The sequence below is a fragment of the Camelus ferus genome, chromosome 1 (genome assembly GCF_009834535.1).
Source record: "Camelus ferus isolate YT-003-E chromosome 1, BCGSAC_Cfer_1.0, whole genome shotgun sequence".
In the NCBI taxonomy this organism is placed as follows: Eukaryota; Metazoa; Chordata; class Mammalia; order Artiodactyla; family Camelidae; genus Camelus; species Camelus ferus.
Window position 1 is genome coordinate 73,923,947 of NC_045696.1, and position 21,288 is coordinate 73,945,234.

General features: G+C 34.0%; 1 protein-coding gene across 1 annotated transcript in view; it reads left to right on the plus strand.

Moving 5' to 3' along the window:
* Positions 1–21,288, plus strand: part of CCDC39 (coiled-coil domain containing 39) — a 138,701-nt gene that overhangs the window by 111,689 nt on the left and 5,724 nt on the right. The window contains exons 16-20 of the mRNA XM_006183749.3: positions 2,995–3,189; positions 4,135–4,299; positions 6,817–6,954; positions 8,805–9,013; positions 14,642–14,765. Of these exons, the coding sequence (XP_006183811.2) occupies positions 2,995–3,189; positions 4,135–4,299; positions 6,817–6,954; positions 8,805–9,013; positions 14,642–14,765 (831 nt within the window). The remainder of the gene's footprint in view (positions 1–2,994; positions 3,190–4,134; positions 4,300–6,816; positions 6,955–8,804; positions 9,014–14,641; positions 14,766–21,288) is intronic.

The following is a 21,288-nucleotide window of genomic DNA, read 5'->3' on the forward strand; positions in this document are numbered from 1 at the left end:
TCCTCCATAGTGGTTGCACCAATTTACATTCCCACCAACATTGTAGGAGGGTTCCTTTTTCTCCACACCATCTCCAGCATTTATTATTTGTAGACTTTTTCATGATGACCATTCTGACTGTTGTGAGGTGATACCTCATTGTGGCTTTGATTTGCATTTCTCTAATAATTAGCATTGTTGAGCATCTTTTCATGTGCCTGTTTGCTGTCTGTATGTCTTCTTTGGGAAAATGTCTATTAGGTGTTCTGCCCTTTGTTTTGATTGGGTTGCTTGGTTTTTTTTATATTAAGCTGTATGAGCTGTTTATATATTTTGGAAATTAGTCCCTTGTTGGTCACATCATTTGCAAATATTTTCTCCTATTCTGTAGGTTGTCTTTTCATTTTGATGATGGTATCATATCCTTAGCTGTGCAAAAGCTTGTAAGTTTGATTATGTCCCATTTGTTTATTTTTGCTTATATTTCCATTACTCTAGGAACTGGTTCAAAAAGAATATTGCTGTGATTTATGTCAAAGAGTGTTCTGCCTATGTTTTCCTCTAGGAGTTTTATAGTATTTGGTATTACATTTAGGTCTTTAATCCATTTTGAGTTTATTTTTGTATATGGTGTTAGAGAATGCTCTAATTTCATCCTTTTACATGTAGCTGTCCAGTTTTCCCAGCACCACTTGTTGAAGAGACTGTCTTTTCTCCACTGTATATTCTTGTCTCCTTTGTTGTAGATTAATTGACTAAAAGTGTGTGTGTTTATTCTGGGCTTTCTATCCTGTTCCATTGATTTATGTGTCTGTTTTTGTGCCAGTACCATACTCTTTTGATTACTGTAGCTTTATAGTATAGTCTGAAGTCAGGGAGCATGACTCCTCCAGCTCTCTTCTTTCTCAAGATTGTTTTGGCTATTCAGGGTCTTTTGTGTTTTCACACAAATTTTAACATTTTTTGTTCCAGTTTGGTCAAAAATATCATTGGTAATTTGATAGGGATTGTATATTGCCTTGGATAGTATGGCCTATTTTAACAATATAGTTTTTGAAGTACAGATTCTTTGTCTCCTTACATAGATTTATTCCTAGGTATTATATTCTTTTTGATGTGATGGTAAATGGGATTGTTTTCTTAATTTCTTTATCTGATGTTTTGTTGTTAGTGTATAGAAATGCAACTGATTTATGTATATTAATTTTTTATCCTGCAACTTTACCAGATTCATTGATGAACTCTAGTAGTTTTCATGGTTGCATCTTTAAGATTTCCTATGTATAGTATCATGTCATTGGCAAACAGTGACAGTTTTACTTCTTCTTTTCCAATTTGGATTCCTTTCATTTCTTTTTCTTCTCTGATTTCTGTGGCTAGAACTTCCAAAACTATGTTGAATAGAATAAAAGTGGTGAGAGTGGGCATCTTTGTCTTGTTCCTGATCTCAGAGAAAATGCTTTCCGCTTTTTACCATTGAGTATGATGTTAGCTTTGGGTTTGTCATATATGGCCTTTATTATGTTGAGGTATGTTCTATCTGTGCCCACTTTCTGGAGAGTTTTTATCATAAATAGATATTGAATTTTATCAAAAGCTTTTTCTTCATCTATTGAGATGATCATATGGTTTTATTCATATGGTTATGTTTCTCGACCTTGGAGAGGTGGCCTTCTGTGGGAGAAGTCCTGTGCATCCCAGCAGTGCACTCCCCTGTCACCCAAGGGCCAGGGCCCAGTTTGTCCCAGGGTAGAATCTGGCCTGCTATTACAGACTCCTTCCACAGGCTGTGGGGCTGTTGTTTTCTTACTTATGTTATTGGCCTCCTGGTGAGTAAGGCTGGGCTAGAGGCTTGTACAGGTTTCCTGGCAGGAGGGGTTGGTGCCTGCCCCCTGCTGGGTGGAGCTGGATCCTTGTCCTCTGGTGGGCAGGGTTGTGTCTAGGGGAGTGTCTAGAGGTGGCTGTGGGCTCAGGAAGTCGGCTGATGGGTGGGGCTGCATTCCTACTGAGTATGCTGTTTGGCCTGAGGTTTCCCAGGTACTTAAGCCTACAGGTTGTTGGGTGGGGCTAAGTCTTGGCACCAATGACCTAAACAAAAATGTCAGCCTCCAGGAAAGCTTGTGTAGATGAACACTACCTGAATGTCCGCCACCAGCATTTATGTCCCCAGGGTGAGCCACAGCCACCCTCTACCTCCCCAAGAGAACTTCCAAAACTAGCAGGCAGGTCTGGACCAGGTTCCTATAGAATCACTGCTTTTGCCCTTGGCCCAGTGCATGCAAAATTCTGTGTGCACTTGCAAAGTGGGTGAAGTCTCTTTATCCTCCATTGCCATGGTGCTCCTGCAATTAAGCCCCATTGACCTTCACAACTGGATGTTCTGAGGACTCCTCACAATGCCAGAACCCTGGGCTGGAGAGCCTGACATGAGGTTCAGAACTCTCACTCTTCTGGGAGGGGCTCTGCAATATAATTTTCTCCAGCTTGTAGGTCGCCCACCCAGGGATAGGGGACCCAGTTATATCATGAATGCACCCCCTACTGCCATCCCCTTGTGGTTCCCTCTTTACATTTCCAGTTGAAGGAGATCTTTTTTGCTAGGTTCCAGTCTTTTTAATCAATGATTATTTAGCAGTCAGCTGTGATTTTGTTGTGATCATGAGAGTAGGTGAGCTTGTGGTCCTAATACTTTTCCATCTTGACCAGAAAAATCCTCCAGTATATTCTATGTTCTAGGGAAACCACTGGAATAGCCAAGTTCTAAGGCTAAGGTGACATAGAACAGAGTTAAGATGACAGATCAAGGTACAAGCTACAGGAACAGAAAACTGCTATTCTAGTCTACTAGATTAGAGTATCCTACAAGCAATGTTGGGAATTTGTTGAAGTTGTGGGAAGGGCTAAAATGGGGGCCTTTGAGCCCCCCATTTTAAGAGCCCACAAATTATAATGTTCAGGCAATAAAACATTTCAAGGTATTATAATTTCATTAATCACTTTTATTCTTATCATCAGGAAGTAGAAGTTCAATTGAACATAGTGAAAGATGTGTTATTTAAGAAAGTCCAGGAACTACAGGCGGAGACAATGAAAGAAAAAGCTGTTGTATCTGAAATTGAAGGAACCCGTTCCTCTCTAAAGCACCTCAACCATCAGTTACATAAACTGGACTTTGAAACCTTGAAGCAGCAAGAAATTATGTACAGTCAGGTAGATGTTACACTTATGAATATTTTCCAGATTAATTTGTTATCATTGTGACAGTCAAGATACTGCAGTGTCCTAAGGAAACAAAGATTTCTAAGAACTCTTGAGGGGATAGATGGATGCCGAAGATGGGCTATCATGTTAGGTCAGTAGCTGGGTGAGGGAGCCTTAGAAACTATTTTTCTCTCAATCTGAAATGAACAGATAAGAGGATAGACAACTCTAGTAGGGAAGAGCCATGCTTTAAAGGAATCTTGGAGCAACTGGATCTCTAGCAAAACAAAACAAGGAGTGAAATATCTGAAACCTAGAAAAACTATGATTCTTAGTTATGCAGACATTGGCTTCCCCACCCCAACCTGTGGACCAATAGGTTAAAAATATTTTTTAAGTTTTTCCTTATTTGTTCTGTTTATATATTCTGCCTTACATTACTTTCTTAATGTCTTCCTTGTCTACATCTTAATTTCCCTGTCTGATATATTAGTTTCTCAAAATTACAGATGCTAATATGTAATTTTAAAAATAACTCATTAGAAGTTCATCAGATTTGTTAGGCCTTTCACTCCTAACAGTCTGTGACTTTATCTTTTTTACACCCCTTAGAAAATGTCCCATCAAAAATCGATGTCTGTGTAAATTCAGTGGATTCACTGAGGTTCCATCATGGTAGGATGATAAATACCTACTTAGCTGCTTTGTTATATTTTCAGAAGATTATTTCTGTGTCATTGTCATGTACCCTGGCTCTTGAAGACTAGTTTGTTGTTTTACCCTTTAGACTAAGAAGGATTTCATCCTGTAAATTACTGAAGGTTTAAAGTGACTTTAGTAAATGATGACATCAGGCCAAACTCATATAAGAAAGTATTTTTACAGTGTTTTTGCGTTTGTAGAAATGATTTTAACTGTTTTTCCTTACTAACTTATTTTTTAAAACTGTAACAGGATTTTTACATTCAACAAGTGGAACGCCGAATGTCACGGTTAAAGGGAGAAATTAATTCAGAAGAAAAACAAGCACTTGAAACAAAAATTGTTGAACTTAAAAAGACATTGGAAGAGAAAAAATCTACAGTTAGCCTTTTGGAAACAGAGATCAAGAAGCTTCATGTAACTTACATTTTATGCTTCATATATTCTATCATTAGTCATTCTGTTTTAAAGTTGACATGTTCATAGGACTTTACTTTGGACAGGATGACTGCCAAGCTACCCACATATATAAAAAATGTATGAACTAATGTTCATATTTCTATACTGACTAAGAGAATGAAACATTACCATTCATTACGTATTTACTATATGCTAAATATGTCTTTAGCATTTTATTTCATTTAATCCTTATAGATGTCTTGTGAGAAAGAATTTATTACTTGTTTTACAGATTAAGTAACTTGTACATGATTACACAGCTACCTCATGGAGAGCTAGGATTTGATCCCTAATTCATGTGACTTAAAAATACTCTTAAATAGTATGATTTTAAAAATTGATAAATTCCAGTTTTATATTATGTATCTACTATAATAACTTGATTGCCCTTTATCTTTGAAATGACACCTAAAAGAAGCTGCTCTTTTATGGGTCATCTATTGTTGTTATCCAAATATTTACTTAGTTAAAATATTTCAGATGACTCAATATTGTTAATAAGATGAAAATGTTCATCATCTTTAGGTATTTTAATATGTTTATGGCAATATAAAACCTATATTAGGGGAACCTGTGTAATATAGAACCTATGTTAAAGTTTAACTGAAAAGTAAGAGTGAAGGAGTGAGCATGGACCTAAATGTGGGGAAAACTCCAAAGGGTTTAGATGTTAAAACAGCTGGAAAGGCTAGTGATGAGTGTCCTCTAGTGGTTACAGAAAGAATTGCCCTGAACTCCTTTAGGGCTAAAAGGTGAAAGGGCTCAGCTATTGCTTTTTAAAATTAAAAAAACAATAATAATAAATTTTAAGATGACAAAATATTGGCTTGGAGTAGTTTGGGCCTGATGAAATTTTAGAAAACCTGCTTCTTGTGGTTTAATGGAAAAGAGCACATGTTTTGGAATTAGAACTGGTTTTGAATGTCAAGGTTATACTACTACTGCTATTTTACTTTTTCTGAGTCCTAGTATTCATTTTAAAATAGAAAACAATATTTAATATTATTTTAGGGCACTTGGCATTAGAAGCATTGTATATCTTAATATAGTACTTTTAGTAGGTACTCAATAAATGTTTTTAAAATTTCATAGAATATGAGAATATTAGTGCTGCAGAATGATAGGAGGATGACATTTGTATCTGAACATGTTTTTTAACCCCGACCTGAATTATGTCTGTTTTGCTTTGTGGGGATGCTTCCAGTGTTCCCCCTTTTAACTACCGTGGGGCTCTGTCCATTATGCAGTAGGCTAGTACTAATGCCTATCTCAGCTCTGGTTTTGATAGAGAGAGAAAGTGAATGGAAATGCAGTGAATTTTTGAAGATATTAAAGCTAGTTAACCTGCTAATGAAGGTTTTCTCTTCTCAGTAGTAGCATCAGATTGTAAAGTCATTCTGTATTCAGTCTCTCATTCCACTCCATCTCTTATTTTCCTTAATAGAAACAAATTACTTCAGGTTGGAAATTATCTCAAATTAGAATTTTCTTTCTGAAAGTTAATTTTATAAAATCATTCCTTTATGTAAAAATATTCTTACTGCCCTGCATCAGTCTTAGGTCCTGATACATCAGAGAAGTACAAGCAATGAGAATGACAGAGGAGGGAGGAAGGGAGGGAAACAGGAAGACAGAAGGAGAGGAGAGGGATAGGTCTTGGCACTAGAAAATTTTTGTTTTAGGTACCCTAAGAGGGACTAACAGAGGACAAGGAGCACAAACCTTGTTCTGGTTTTGCGTTGGAGGGAGGGTTCCAATTGGTATAAAGCTAGAAAACTGGAATCTGAGTATGTATGACCCATCTACGCATCCGATGGAGTTACATCCTATTTAGCATTTTTCTCTCCAGCAATATGTGATTAGATATGTAATAATAATAATAAGACATGGCGTTTCTACATGTCAAACATTGTTGTACATACTCTTTGACAGTAACTTCTTTAACCATCACAACAGCCCAGGTAGGTAGGTATTGTTATTATCTCCATTTTAGAAATGAGGAAACGGAGGAAGAGGAGGTTGCCCCCCAGGATCAGATGGCTAATACGTAACTAAGACAGTCTGATTCCAGAGCTTATAGTTAACCAAGAACCTGAGCTTTCTCACACTGTAAATGTTTTTACCTTCTGGGACATGGGTTGAATCAAATAATGAACCCTAGAAGGTGAACCATCTATTGAACCAAAGCTTGAGATCCTCTCCCACCTATTTCTCCTCATAAGTAGCAGTCACTTAATAATTCAGTTTTAACTGTAAGCATACGTAATATTTCCTAGAATTATTGAATTCAAAGTAAACCCAAACATCAATAGATAATTATATCAGAGACATTACAGCATGAAGGGTGAAATTTAAAAATTTGATTATTAGAAGTATTTAATAGAATATATAACTTAATGTAAGACATGTTTAGTAGTATGTATTTAATATTGTTATTTAAAATATGTATTTATGTACCTTGTTTCCTTTTTACAGAATGATCTTTATTTTATCAAGAAGTCAAATAGTAAAAATTGTGATGAAAAGCAGTCCCTCATGACCAAAATAAATGAATTGAACCTTTTCAATGACAGATCAGAGAAAGAACTTAATAAAGCCAAAGCTTTGAAACAGGTACAATAAAATCATATGTATAAATACTATTAAAAAGCATATGTTTTCATGCTAATTGTAGAAAAAATTTTAAATATACCAAATTATAAAGAAGGAAATAAGTCACTATATCACTGTACACAAGATAAACAATGTTATAGTATATTATTTTCTTTCAATCTTTTGAAGAGAATTTGCTTTATGTATTGTATTTAAAACCTTAAAAATACATTGTACGTGTTTCCTAAACATTAAATATCTTCAAAGACTTCCTACAGTCCATTGCATAAAGTTACAATAATTTATTTAACCATCTCCTATTTTTTGGATATATGTTTGTTACCATTGTTTGGCTCTTCTAAATAGTACTATCATGTACTATGCATATATTTTGTTGTACAGTTCTTCATGTAGTTCTTTAGGATAAATTTCCAGCTGTATAATTATGGTTCAAAAAGAATGAACATTTTTGGTGCCTTGAAACCATTTTCAAGCCAAGTTTCCCTCTGTAGGGTTCAGTTAATACTGCCACCAGCAGTATGTAAATTTTCTATTTTACTCACCACCACCAGGGCTGGGTATTATAATTTATAAAATTGTTGTCAATTTGATGGGCAAACATGATATCTCATTGATTTTAGCCTGCACTGGTGACATTTTAAAACATCTAAAGTTTAAACATAAAATTTAAAATATTTATGTTTCAGTTAAAATGTTTGAAACATTTTTTCTGTTATGTTCCATAATTTTTCTTTTGGATTTCTAGGTTTATTTTTTGGGCCCATATTTCTACTAGGAGGTTTATATTTTTAAATTGCTTTGCAAAAGATCTTTATGTGTAAAAATATTAACTCATAAATATTGTCAGTATTTGTCCCATTGTCTGTAAATTTTAATTCAGTTTTTTTGACATAGAAACTTTTTTTAATATCAAATATTTAAGTGTTTTTCCCTGTATAATTTTTATGCTTAGAAATGTCTTCATCACACGAAAACTCAAACAAATAGCAACTGTTTCTAGTAGCTGCATTGGCTTCATCTCTTATATTAAGTTTTTTAAATTGACCAGGAGTTTATTTTTAAATTATTATTATTATTATTTTGCATTTTTAAAATTTATTTATTATTTTTTAATTGAAGTATAGTCAGTTTACAATGTGTCAATTTCTGGTATACAGCATAATGTTTTCAGTCATACATGTACATGAATTATGTATTAATTTGTTTTCATAATCTTTTTCATTATAAGTTACTACAAGATATTAAATATAGTTCCCTGTGCTGTACAGTAGAAACTTGTTTATCTGTTTTATTGGAGTTTATTTTTGGTACATATGAGATGTGGGGATCTAATCTTTTCTCCAACTGAAAGGCTATGTTTTTAAACAGTAAAATCTTATATTCTGGAGTATTTTTTCTAGGCTTTCTATTCTGAAAATTGATCTATTTGTGTATTCTTGCATCAATAGTCATGACTGAGTTGTTTTAAAATAAAAATTTATTTACACATTATTCTGTATGATTTAGTTTAGAATATAAAAATCCTCATCCATAGGCCTGTATATATATTCTGGATATTGTAAGTTTCAATTTTAGGAATAACTTCTTACTTTTTTTAAGTAAAACTTGAATTTAAAATTTAATTTATAATAAAAGACTTGGAATAGCTGTAAACCCTTTTCTTATAATAAAAAGAAAAGAAAAACCAAGTCATGACTTGGAGCAATTTAAATTTAACCCTAATTAATATTTAGAAATTGGAAGAAATTGTATTTTCAGGTTTCACTTTTGTAGCAATAAAAAAGAAACACATTTTGGTTTAGGTGCACAAATGATTATATCAATAGCTGATGATTTTGTTATATTGTTAGGATCTGATGGTAGAAGACAATCTTTTAAAACTTGAAGTTAAACGTACTCGAGAAATGCTTCACAGTAAGGCAGAAGAAGTTCTTTCTCTGGAAAAAAGAAAGCAACAATTATACTCAGCTATGGAAGAACGGACTGAAGAAATTAAGGTTCACAAAACAATGCTTGCATCACAAATACGATATGTTGACCAAGAACGGCAAAACATAAGGTATTAATTAGAATTTTAAAGTTCTGCTTTAGCATTTTGAAAATGTAAGGGTAATATCAGAAGAGCTGGCTGCCACCTCCACCACCTTGCTTGTCCATCTTTTTCTTACTCATTTGAAAAAGCTTTTAATATAATACATAGGAAATATTTTATCCACAAATCTATGCTTTTTCCTTTCTCTTTCCTTAAGCTAACTCCTACCTCATTCTTTGGATTTCCCTTATTTATGTTAAGATCTTTAATTGGAATTGATTTTTGTGTGTGGTTTGTGGTAAGGGTCTAATAACATACTTTCCCTTATGGATACCCAACAGCTGCCTTTATTGAAGCAGTTTTTTCATATAGGTTTTGCATATCTTCTATAAGATTTATTTCTGGCTACATGTTTTTTTATAATGTTACTGTCAACATTATCTCTTTTATAACATTTCATTTTTGGTTTGTTACTGGTATATAGAAATACAGTTGGTTTCTGTATATTAAGTATCCAGCAACCAACCTTGCTTAAACTCTTATTAGTTCTAACAATTGATCTGTAGATTCTAATTTCTAGGTATTTCACTGACATTTTTGGCAAATAACAGTTTTGTGTCTTCCTTTTCAATTTTTCTCTTTTGTTTTTCTCGCTTTATTGCCCTTGTTATGTAACCTTCAGTTCACTGCTGAAAAGCAGTGGTGATTGCAGGTACCCTCATCTTGCAGGTGCTTGATCTCAAAGGGAAAGTTTTCATTGTTTTATCGTTAAGTATCAACTTTACCGTGGTGTTTTTTTGAGATACTCTGTATGATATTAAGGGAGCTCCCATGTATTTTCATTATTTGTTAAGAGGTTTTTTTTTTTTTTTAATTTGCATTCTTTTTTATTGAAGTATGTAGTCAGTTTACAATATTGTGTCAGTTTCTGGAAGAGGTTGTTTTCATTTGTTTAATCAAGAATGAATGTTGACTTACTGTATGCTTTTTTGTACTTATTGTTATGATGTAGTTTCTTCAATCTGTTAATATAATTGAATATATTCATTGCTTTTTCAAAGGTAAAACAAACTTACATTCCTGTAATAAACACAACTGTCTGTCACATATTACATTTTGTATAGGCCTAGATTTTGTTTCCTAATATCTTTATACAATTTTTGTATCTCTGTTTATAATTCTCCTTTCTCTCCTGCCCTTGTCAAGTTTTCAGGTTATGAGGGTTATGTCTACTTTTATAAAATTATTTTTGTGTTCTTATTTTTCTATCCTCTGGACAAGTTTATAAAAGCAGAATTATATCTTTCTTAAACTTTCAAATACCTCACTGGTAAAGCCATTGGGAATCTGGAGTTTTTTGAGGATTTTCAGCTGTTGGTTCAATTTATTTATTGGTTATAGGACAATGCAGATACTATATTTCTTCTTGAGTCTGTTTTAGTAAATTATATTTTTCTCTAGGAAAAATTTTCCATTTCACTTAAATTTTCAAAGTTATTGCCGTAAAGTTTTTCACAATATAATTTTATTATATGTTTAATAGCTATAGTGTTTGTAGCTTTTCATTCTTGATACTGATTATTTGTGACTTTTTTTTTGGATGGCATAAGTCTTGCCAGTAGTTAGTGAATTTTATTTGAAAAAAATAAACTCTTGCTGATTTTTTAAAATTGTGAATTCATTTTTTATTTTACTAACTGCTGCTCTCACGTTTACTATTTTTTCTTCTATTTTTGGGGGGTTTATTTTGATGTTCTTTTTCTGACTTCTTGAGATAGATAATTAATTTACCTTGAAGGCTGAAACAATTTTCTAAGTATTACTTAGCTGTAACCCACACAATTCTCTATAAGGGCCGATAGTAAATATTATAGGTTTTGTGAGCCATATGGCCTCTCTTGCAGCAACTCAACTCTGCCATTGTGGAGTGTAAGCAGCCCTAGGCAATATGCAAATAAATGAGTTGGCTGTGTTCCAGTAAAACTTTATGGACACTGAAGTTAGAACTTCATATATTTTTATGTTTCATGAAATATAAATTTTCTCTTAATTTTTCAACCATTTTACATTAAAAAATGTAAAAGTCATTCTTTGCTCCTACCCTAGTCTGTATAAAAACAAGTAGCAGGTTTAGGATTGTTTGCTGATCTCAGCTTTTTATTGCAAAGTGGTAATATTCCATTGTATGTGTCTGTGCCAATATATATATATACATTTATCTGTTGATGAATATTTGAATTGTTTGTAGTTTCGGGCTGTTGCAGATAAAGCTGCTATGAACATATATATTCTTGGTATGGACACGTGCTTTCTTTTTTCTTGGGTAGATACCTAGAAATGGAATAGCTGGATCATATGGTAGGTATTCTTTTTGTCTTTCCTGTCTTTCATTGGTTTTACTTTTTTCCCCTTTGTTTGTAGATACACATTTTAATTTTAATTATTTTTTTGTTTATTCTTTTTTTTTTTAGTTTGATGCAGAATTTATTTATTTTTTTTACTGGTTGTTTATTCTTAAATTCAGAAGAAACTCTAATCTCCCTATCTCTCTATGAATACTGAAGATTAAGTCGTTCCTATTATTTTTCCTTCCTAAATGAATTAAGACTTTTAGCATCTTTTACTGCTGCATTTCTTCTCTCCATCCTTCATGTATTGTTGAAATCATTGATTATAGTTTCAGGTTATTATTTATTGTTTTTAATATTATGTCTCTACTTTTAAAAGAACTCCTTTCTTATAACTTGCATTAAACTGTACAGCCCATTGCCAGCAATAATTTCAGCCTACCCACATTTTACATGTTTATTGTTTTAATATTCTTTCATGTATCTTAAAAAAATTTCTTTTTATTAAAGTAGTCAGTTACAATGTGTCAATTTCTGGTGTACAGCACAATGTCCCAGTGATGCATATACATACATATATTCATTTTCATATTCTTTTCCATTAAAGGTTATTATAAGATATTAAATATAGTTCCCTGTGCTATACAGAAGAAACATTTTTAAAATCTTTTTTTATGTATAGTGGCTAACATTTGCAAATCTCAAACTCCTAAGTTTATCCTTTCCCGCCCCCTTTCCCTGGCAACCACAAGATTGTTTACTATGTCTGAGTTTGTTTTTGTTTTGTAGATGAGTTCATAGTGTCCTTTTTTTTTTCTCTTTTAGATTCCACATATGAGTGATACTATAGGGTATTTTTCTTTCTCTTTGTGACTTCACTTAGAATGATGATCTCTAGGTCCATCCATATTGCTGCAAATGGCATTATTTTATTCTTTTTTATGGCTGAGTAGTATTCCATTGTAGCAATATACCACAGCTTCTTTATCGAGTCATCTGTCAAGGGACATTTAGATTGCTTCCATGTTTTGGCTATTGTATATAGTGCTGCCTTTCATGTACCTTTTGTCATAATATTTTCTTGGATTCTCATTTCATTTCTCTGGAGTATATTTTGTAATTTTTTTCCCAGGACTGATGTTTTCTGAAATTTTTGAGTCCTTGCATGTTTAAAACATATTTATTCTACCCCATATTTGAATTAGAGTTGAAGTTTGAAACCATTGTTTCATATTCTTCTAGACTAAAGTGTTGTTTATGAGAGGTCTGATTCCAGACTAATTCATCTGATTTTGTAGGGAACCTTGTTTTCTTTCTGGAAGCTTTAGGACAGTGTTTTTATTTGGGAGCATTTTAGAATTTCCATGTATATATCTGGGTGTTTTATACTTTCTCATTTTTCTTTGGTGAGCTCTTTCAGTTATTTCATTCAAGTCTTTCTTCAGCTCAGGAAAATATTTTAATTCTTTAATATTTTTTTCCACACCACTCTCCCCATGTGTTGCTCATTTTTAGTGGGTGTTGGCCTTCTTAGATTTGTCTTCCAGATTTTTAAATTTTTGTCTTGTTTTTATTTTTTATTATTTTTATTTCATTTTTTAAGGTATTCTCTCTCTCCCCATCCCCCTCCTTTCTGTCTTCTCCCCATTCCCTGCCCTTCTCTTTCTCCCTCTCTCTATATCATTGATTCACTCTTTTGACCTGTTGTGTTTCTGACCTGGGCCAGTTCACCCCTCCTGAGGCAACCTGGTGGTCTCCTGCTCCCTGGAGGTCACATATTGAGGCTGAACTTAGTGGGGACTCCTGATCGGCATAGTGCAGGACAGCCCAGAACTCCTGGCCTCAAGCAGTCCTCCTGCCTCAGCCTCCTGAGTCGCTGGGACTGCAGGAGTGCCACCGTGCCTGACATTCTTCACTACTTTTAGATTAAAAAGGGAAGATTATTTGTAAGAACTCTGTTCTTTCATTGGTTCTCTCTTTTCATAGTGGCCCATTCTTGTTTTATGACTATTTTGGGGTGCAATATTCTTTCATCTTTTAGACGATACTAATTAGAATACTCTGAAGGTTCTTTTCTGTCTCATGTATTATCTTTGTTTTTCTTAGGGTCTGTTCTGTTTTGACTCATTTTCTTTTTATTCATGCTGCTGGCTTTTCATAAATGCTGATAGCCTTTGGCTTTCTGTTGTATTTATTAACAAATGCTTAATTAATAACCATGATGATTGGTATAGCTAGCTGATATGGTTTCTTCAACAATTAGGTAGATCTCTTTTTCTAACAGGTCTCTCCCCTAACTGGAAGGGCTGACTCTGCGCTCTAGGGTAGTCTATCTGGAGCATAAGGAGTTTATTTTGGGCGATGAAAACTTTCATTCCTGACTAGAACTGCCTTTTTTTATTAACCTCCACTATTGTGGAGGTCTGGAATTACATCATGTTCTTTTTCACTTTTCTCTCCAGGTTCAATGTGCAACCGTAGGAACTCTGGTAATTTTGGAGATTATCATTGGAACAGAAATAATTCCTGCTAATATTTCTGTGTACTTTGAGGCGCTGAGAGTGGCCCAGATGTTCTGTAGGCAATCCTTTTATTAATTACCTTATTAATACCCTCAAAGATCACTTTTGCTCTTTTTCTTTCTTATTCCTGAGTTTGGATTTTCTCTAGACTTCTTTGGAAAGAAGTGTCCTTTATTTCTATATTAATCTTCAGTGTGTGTATCCATTTTTTCTCCTGTCAATCATATTGTATTTGCTTTCCATTTTTTCATGAATTCATGAAAAAAAAATTGTCTTTCTTGTTCCCAGAGCTGTGGTGAGGTTTTTTTTTTCTTTTAATCGTTTCCATTTTAGGAAGGAGGAGAGTTACGCTTGTGCTTAGTCCACCATCTTAAAGCTGGAAGTCTAACAAACCTTGTTGTTTACAATCACTTAAAAGATGAATAAATACTTTCTGATGAGACAACGATAATACTTAAAAACAAGCAAAGCTGTAACTCTGATACTTAACGTATTTTACCATCAGCTTTATGTAGGAGTAGAAAACTGGTAGGTTGAAGATTTCTTTTGACCATGGTTGGAAGGCTCCCTTTCATGAGGTTGTAGCACACAGATGAGTCGTTCTTTGCATTGCTATGCATATATTAGTGTTATTAGTATTATGATAAAATAAGTTTGAAACAAAAAACATAAATTTACTGTGATAAAAGGGAAAAAGTAACTAGCAAAAACGGTATAGTCTATTTTTGAAAAAAGTATGCTATTTGTTTTTCAGTGTTTTCCCTTTCTTTTTGTTTTCATACTAGCACTGAGTTTCATGAGCGGCTAAGTAAAATTGATAAGCTGAAGAACAGATATGAAATCCTTACTGTTGTTATGCTGCCTCCTGAAGGAGAAGAGGAGAAAACACAGGCCTATTATGTAATAAAGGTAATCTTGATTTATACTTGTGATAAAATGAAGTATCCTTTCTTTCTTAGCTCTTTGTTAGCAACCAAAATGGCAATTTTTTTTTTTGCTGTGAAATTCCAAATTTTATAGCACTCTAGAAGTTACTGAACTTGATTAGGGACAGAAAACATCAGTTGCTAGATGGAGGTACTAAAGCAATATTAGTTTTATACACATCCATTAGGTCAAAGAGAGGTCTGGACCACTGTTGTTTTTTCTTTTTTTTTTTTGGACTGTCATTTGTGTGATGTTGTTTTCTCTCATTTACTCAAGGGTCGTAACCTCTTTTATTCTAAGACCTGCTGCCACTCTGGCTGTCTAATATATATGCATGTGACAACCTGTTCAACACCTCGGGCTCAGAGCTTTACTTCACTGTCACCCATTTGTATGACCACACCCTAGACTTTATCGTCACCTGGAGCTGCCCCACTCTGACTCTTATACCCCAGTTTACCATTGCTGTGTGTGGCAGATGTCCAGAGAGGAAGGGGGTTGTTCCTTTGCCTTCATATTGGATGGAAGACAAACAGATCTGGTGAATCTGCTCTGATGTTCTGAGAGTTGTCTGCTGTCTCATAGTTATCTTTACCTCATAAACTTAAGGGGCAGTTTAGAAGTGATCAGGAATTGGATGCAGTTTCCTTCCTGACTATTGCTATCTTCATCTTTCCCATGTAGAAAATACCCTGAACAGGTGTGATTTCCTTTACAGAGAGGTCTGGGAAGTTACTCAAAACTACGAAGAAGGAATGGGAATTTTAACTAACTCATTTTTCCTGTATCATGCATGGATAGGAGTGGGAAGGAGGTCCCCAGTTCACACTTTTTGAGGATGGCCCTTGTGGATGTGCCTTCCCTTTGACTTCTACTTAATCTTGCAAGTTTTCTTCTGTAGTCCTTCTTTAAGGATGCCCCAAACACATACTGCACACTCTGCTGCTTTGCCTCAGGAAATTCCACCTAACTCATGTATGAGAAATGAGTCCCAGGTCTCAAACCCTTCTTATAACTCGTCAGTCTGTGGTACTTCGTGCTTCTGCCCAGTATTAACAGGCCTTTCCTCCTCTCAGGTTTTGAAGGTTCCCAAGAGGTGAATGGTAGGTTCGAGTCTGTTAAGCTGGGAAGTAGACAGATGTTGCAGTTCCAGTTAACTTTCTCTACCAACAAGGGATCTGATGAGTTACATAAAAGCACTGGTGTTAGAGTGTCTTTGCCCATGCCTTGGCTCTATCAGTGATTAGGTAGGTGACCTTGAATAAGTTATTTAGCTATTTGAGGCTTTAGTTTTCTCACTTGCAAAATTAGGATAATATTGTTATTTTTGTTGTTAGAAGTGACAAAATATATGTAAAGCCCTTAAAACAGTACCTGGAACAAAAGGAGCCCTCAATAAATGTTAGTTATCATTATTGTTTTTGCTGTCATGGTAATGATGATGATGAAAAATTCACTTCTCAGGAAGACAGGCAAATTTTATGAGGAAGAGTATTCCTTCTGTGCCAGTATCAGGAATATGTGGAATTAATCAAGGTTGTCAGTTGCCCGTCTCAATTTCCTGATGCCTCACTTCACTTTCCATCTTCTCCAGGGTCTACAGCTTGCCACATGGTTATTCGCAATTTTTGTTGTGTGGCATATTTAAATATTTTACTCATACCACTTCACATGTGCCAGTTGTATAAAAATGAAACTTTTTTTATAACTAAACTCAATCTGGTTTACATTGAGAAAAATTATCCATGGCCTGAAAATGGGCAAAAACAATCAGTGCATTTGCAATGATGCCACCTCATGGTGACACTAAACACTTGGCATTTTCTAGTGGGCCTTCCAGGGATTGCCTGATTCTACAGAAGTGCACACCTTTGATTGATTTTCTATTGGCTAACATACTTTACAACTCTGTAGAGGGATAGATATTAATTTAAAAAAATTGAAGTATAGTTGATAAACAATATTGGTTAGTTTTAGGTGTACAACAACATGATTTGGTTATATATATATAACCAAATATATATATTCTGAAATTTTCAGATTCTTTTCCATTATAATTTATAAGATATTGAATACAGTCCCTCTGTATACAGTAAATTCTTATTGTTTATCTATTTTATATACAGCAGTGTATGTCTGTTAATCCTATACTCCTAATTTATCCCTCCTCCACTCTTTCCCCTTTAGTAACTGTAATTTTGTTTTCTATGTCTGTGAGTCTTTTACTGTTTTGTAAACAAGTTCATTTGTATTATTTTTTAGGCTCCACATATAAAGTGATACTGTATATGTCTTTCTCTGTCTGACTTACTTCACTTAGTATGATAATTTCTAGGTCCATCCATGTTGCTGCAATGGCATTATTTTATTCTTTTTTATGGCCATATACATATATATATATGATATATATATCTCACATCTTCTTTATCCATTCATCTGTTGATGGACAGTTAGGTTTCTTCCATGTTTTGGCTATTGTAAATAGTGCTGCTGTGAACATTGGAGTGCATATATCTTTCCAAGTTGTAGTTTTATCTGGATATATACTCAGGAGTGGGATTACTGGATCATATGGTAACCCTATTTGTAGTTTTTTAAGGAATGTACATACTGTTTTCAATAATGGCTGCACCAATTTACATTCCCACAACAGTGTAGGAGGGTTCCCTTTTCTCCAGACACTCTCCAGAATTTATTATTTGTAGACTTAAATTTTTTTTTTAATTTTCAAAATTTTTATTGAATTTTTAAGTGTTAATTTTCATTTACAGTTATTATAAAATATTGGCTATATTCTCTGTATTGTTATTTGTAGACTTTTTGATGATGGCCATTCTGACTGACTGATGTGAGGTGATACCTCATTGTGGTTTTGATTTGCATTTCTCTAATAATTAGCGATGTTGAACGTCTTTTCACATGCCTGCTGTCTTATCTGTATGTCTTCTTTGGAGAAATGTCTATTTAGGTCTTCTGTCCATTTTTTGATTGGTTCGTTGTTTTTTGATATTGAGTTGTTTGAGCTGTTTGTATATTTTGGAAATTAAGCCCTTGTCAGTCACATTGTTTGCAGATATTTTCTCCCATTCTATAGGTTGTCTTTTTGTTTGGTTTATGGTTTCCTTTGCTGTGCAAAAGCTTATAAGTTTGATTAGGTCCCATTTGTTTTATCTTTGCTTTTATTTCTTTTGCCTTGGGAGACTGATGTAAAAAATATTGCTATTATTTATGTCAGAGAATGTTTGCCTATGTTCTCTTCTATGAGTTTAATGGTGTTAGGTCTTATCTTTAAGTCTTTAAACCATTTTGAGTTTATTTTTGTGTATGGTGTGAGGGAGTGTTCTAACTTAATTGATTTACATGCAGCTGTCCAGCTTTCCCAACACCACTTGCTGAAGAGACTATCTTTTCTCCATTGTGTATTCTTGCCTCCTTTGTTGAAGATTAATTGGCCATAGGTGTTTGGGTTTATTTCTGGGCTATTCTGTTCCATTGATCTACATATCTGTATTTTTGTGTCAATACCATGCTGTTTTGATTACTGTAGCTTTGTAGTATAGTCAGTCTGAAGTCTGGGAGGGTTATGCCTCCAGCTTTTTTCCTTTTCCTCAGGATGTTTTGGCAATTCTGGGTCTTTCGTGGGTCCATATAAATTTTAGGATTATTTATTCTAGTTCTGTGAAAAATGTCAAGGGTAATTTGATAGGGATCACATTAAATCTGTAGATTGCTTTGGGTAGTATGGTCATTTTAACACTATTAATTCTTCCAATGCAAGAGCATGGGATATCTTTCCATTTCTTTGAATTATCTTCAGTTTCCTTTTTCAGTGTTTTATGGTTCTCAGCATATAAGTCTTTCACCTCCTTGGTTAGGTTTATTCTTAGGTATCTTTTTTTTTTTTTTTTTTTTTGATGTGATTTTAAACTGGATTGTTTCTTTACTTTCCTTTTCTGATATTTCATTGTTAGTTTAAAGAAATGCAACTGATTTCTGTATATTAATCTTGTATCCTGCTACCTTGCTAAATTCACCTATCAGACCTAATAGTTTTTGTATGTAGCCTTTATGGTTTTCTGTGTAGAGTATCATGTCATCTGCATATGATGACAATTTTACCTCTTCCCTTCCAATTTGGATCCTTTTTCTAGCCTGATTGCTGTGGCTAAAACTTCCAATACAATGTTGAATAAAAGTGGTGAGAATGGGCATCCTTGTATTGTTCTGGAATATAGGGGGAAAGCATTCAGCTTTTCACCATTGAATATTATGTTAGCTGTGGGTTTGTCATAAATGGATTTTGTTGAGATATGTTCCCTCTATACCCACTTTGGTGAGCATTTTTATCATGAATGGATGTTGAATTTTATCAAATGCTTTTTCTGCATCTATTGAGATGATCATGTGGTTTTTTTCTTTTCTTTTGTTGATGTGGTGTATCACACTGATTGATCTGCGTATGTTGAACCATCCTTGTGACCCTGGAGTGAATCCAACTTGATCATGGTATATGATCTTATTATATGTTGTTGGTTTTGGTTTGCTAATATTTTGTTGAGGATTTTTGCATCTATATTCATCAAAGGTAGTGCCCTGTAATTATCCGTTTTTTTGTTTTTTTTTTTTTTTTTTTATCTTTGTCTGGTTTTGGTATCAGGGTGATGTTGACTTCATAGAATGACTTGGGAGTGTTCCCTCCTCTTCAGTCTTTTGGAAGAGTTTGAAAAGAATAGGTATAAGTTCTTGTAGGTTGGGTAGAATACCCCAGTGAAGCCATCTGGTCTTGGACTTTTGTTTTCAGGGAGTGTATGTATGTATGTATGTACGTATTTATACATAAAGATTCTGTTTCGCTTCTTATGATCAGTCTGTTCAAATGTTCTGTTTCTTCTTGATTCAGTTTTAGCAGGTTGTATGTTTCTAGAAACTTGTCCATTTCTTCTAGGTTGTCCAGTTTATTGGCATAAAATTGTTCATAGTATTTTCTTATGAGTTTTTTTTTTTGTATTTCTGCAGTATCAGTTGTTATTGATCCTCTTTCATTTATTTTGTTGCCTTTAGAATCTTTTTTAACTTTTGCCATTTTAATTATATGTCTTGATGTAGGTCTGTTTGGGTTCATCGTGTTTGGGACCCTCTGCTTCCTGTATTTGGATATCTGTTTCCTTCTTTAGGTTTGGGAAGTTTTCAGCCATAATTTCTTAAGATACCTTTTCAGTCCCCTTTTCTCTTTCTTCTCCTTCTCAGATTCCTATTATGTGTAGATTAGCACACCTTATATTGGGATAGATGTTATTTTAGAGAAAATTGATGGTCATGTGTATTATTCTCGTCCATAACAATGCAAATGGATTTGGCCAGTATAAATACAATTGACTTATGCTTGTAGGAAAGATAACCTAAACATTGTTATTTTATTGCCCTAAAAGATATTAGCCAGTTTTGAATCTGTAAATATAAACAAACTTATTTCAGCATTTTTGACTCTGTGTGTGTGTGTGTGTGTGTGTGTGTGTGTAAAATCTGTTGCAATTCTCCTTTTGAACTTGTCAAAATTTCATAGTTTACTTCATTAATGAATTGAACAAAATCTTTGACATGTTCATTTTATATTTGTATAAGCATAATTTTTTTTTTTAACTTTTTAAAAGTAAGATCTCAGCAGTTTCACTGCTAGGAAAAACTTAAACTTGCCAATTAGAAGCTAACCATCATTTCTGTTTCTGAATGTGGTAGATTCAGGATGTAAATTTAGTCAACCAAGCTCCCTTCCTTTCCTTATATCCTTTACATTCCTCCCAAAGGTAATGTTTCTGTATATATGTATATACATGTATGTGTGTGTGTATATATATATATGTGTATATATATATGTGTGTGTGTGTATATATATATATATAATAACTGGGGAAGAGGAATTTAGTCACCGTGCTAACAACTGTTTAATTTATTGCATACTGTATTTCAGAAGTAAGCAAACTATGGGCTCTGGGCTAAATGCTGCACAATGCTGTTTTGTAAATAAGCATTGGAACACACAATACATAAACTCATTCATATACCTATGTCTCTGGCTGCTTTCATGCTACAATAACAATGGTATTAAGTATGAGTAGTTTTTACAGAGACTGAATGGCCCATAAGGCCTACAATACTGTCTCACCCTTTACATACAGTTTGCTGACCCCTTGTACTAGTTTGCTAGGGCTGCTATAACAAAATATCACAAGCTAGGTAGCTTAAACTATAGAAATTTATTGTCTCACAGTTCTAGAGGCTGGAAATCCAAGATGAAAGTGTCACCAGAATTGGTTCTTTCTGAAGGCTGCGAGGGACAGTCTGTTCTATGCTTCTCTCCTAACTTTTGGTGGTTTGCTTGCCATCTTTGGTGTTCCTTAGTTTATGGAAGCAACAGCAACACCATGATCTCTACGTTCATCTTCATGTGGCATAATCCCTTTGTCCCTTCAGGCTTCCCTCAAAGTATGTCCGTGTCTCTGTCCAA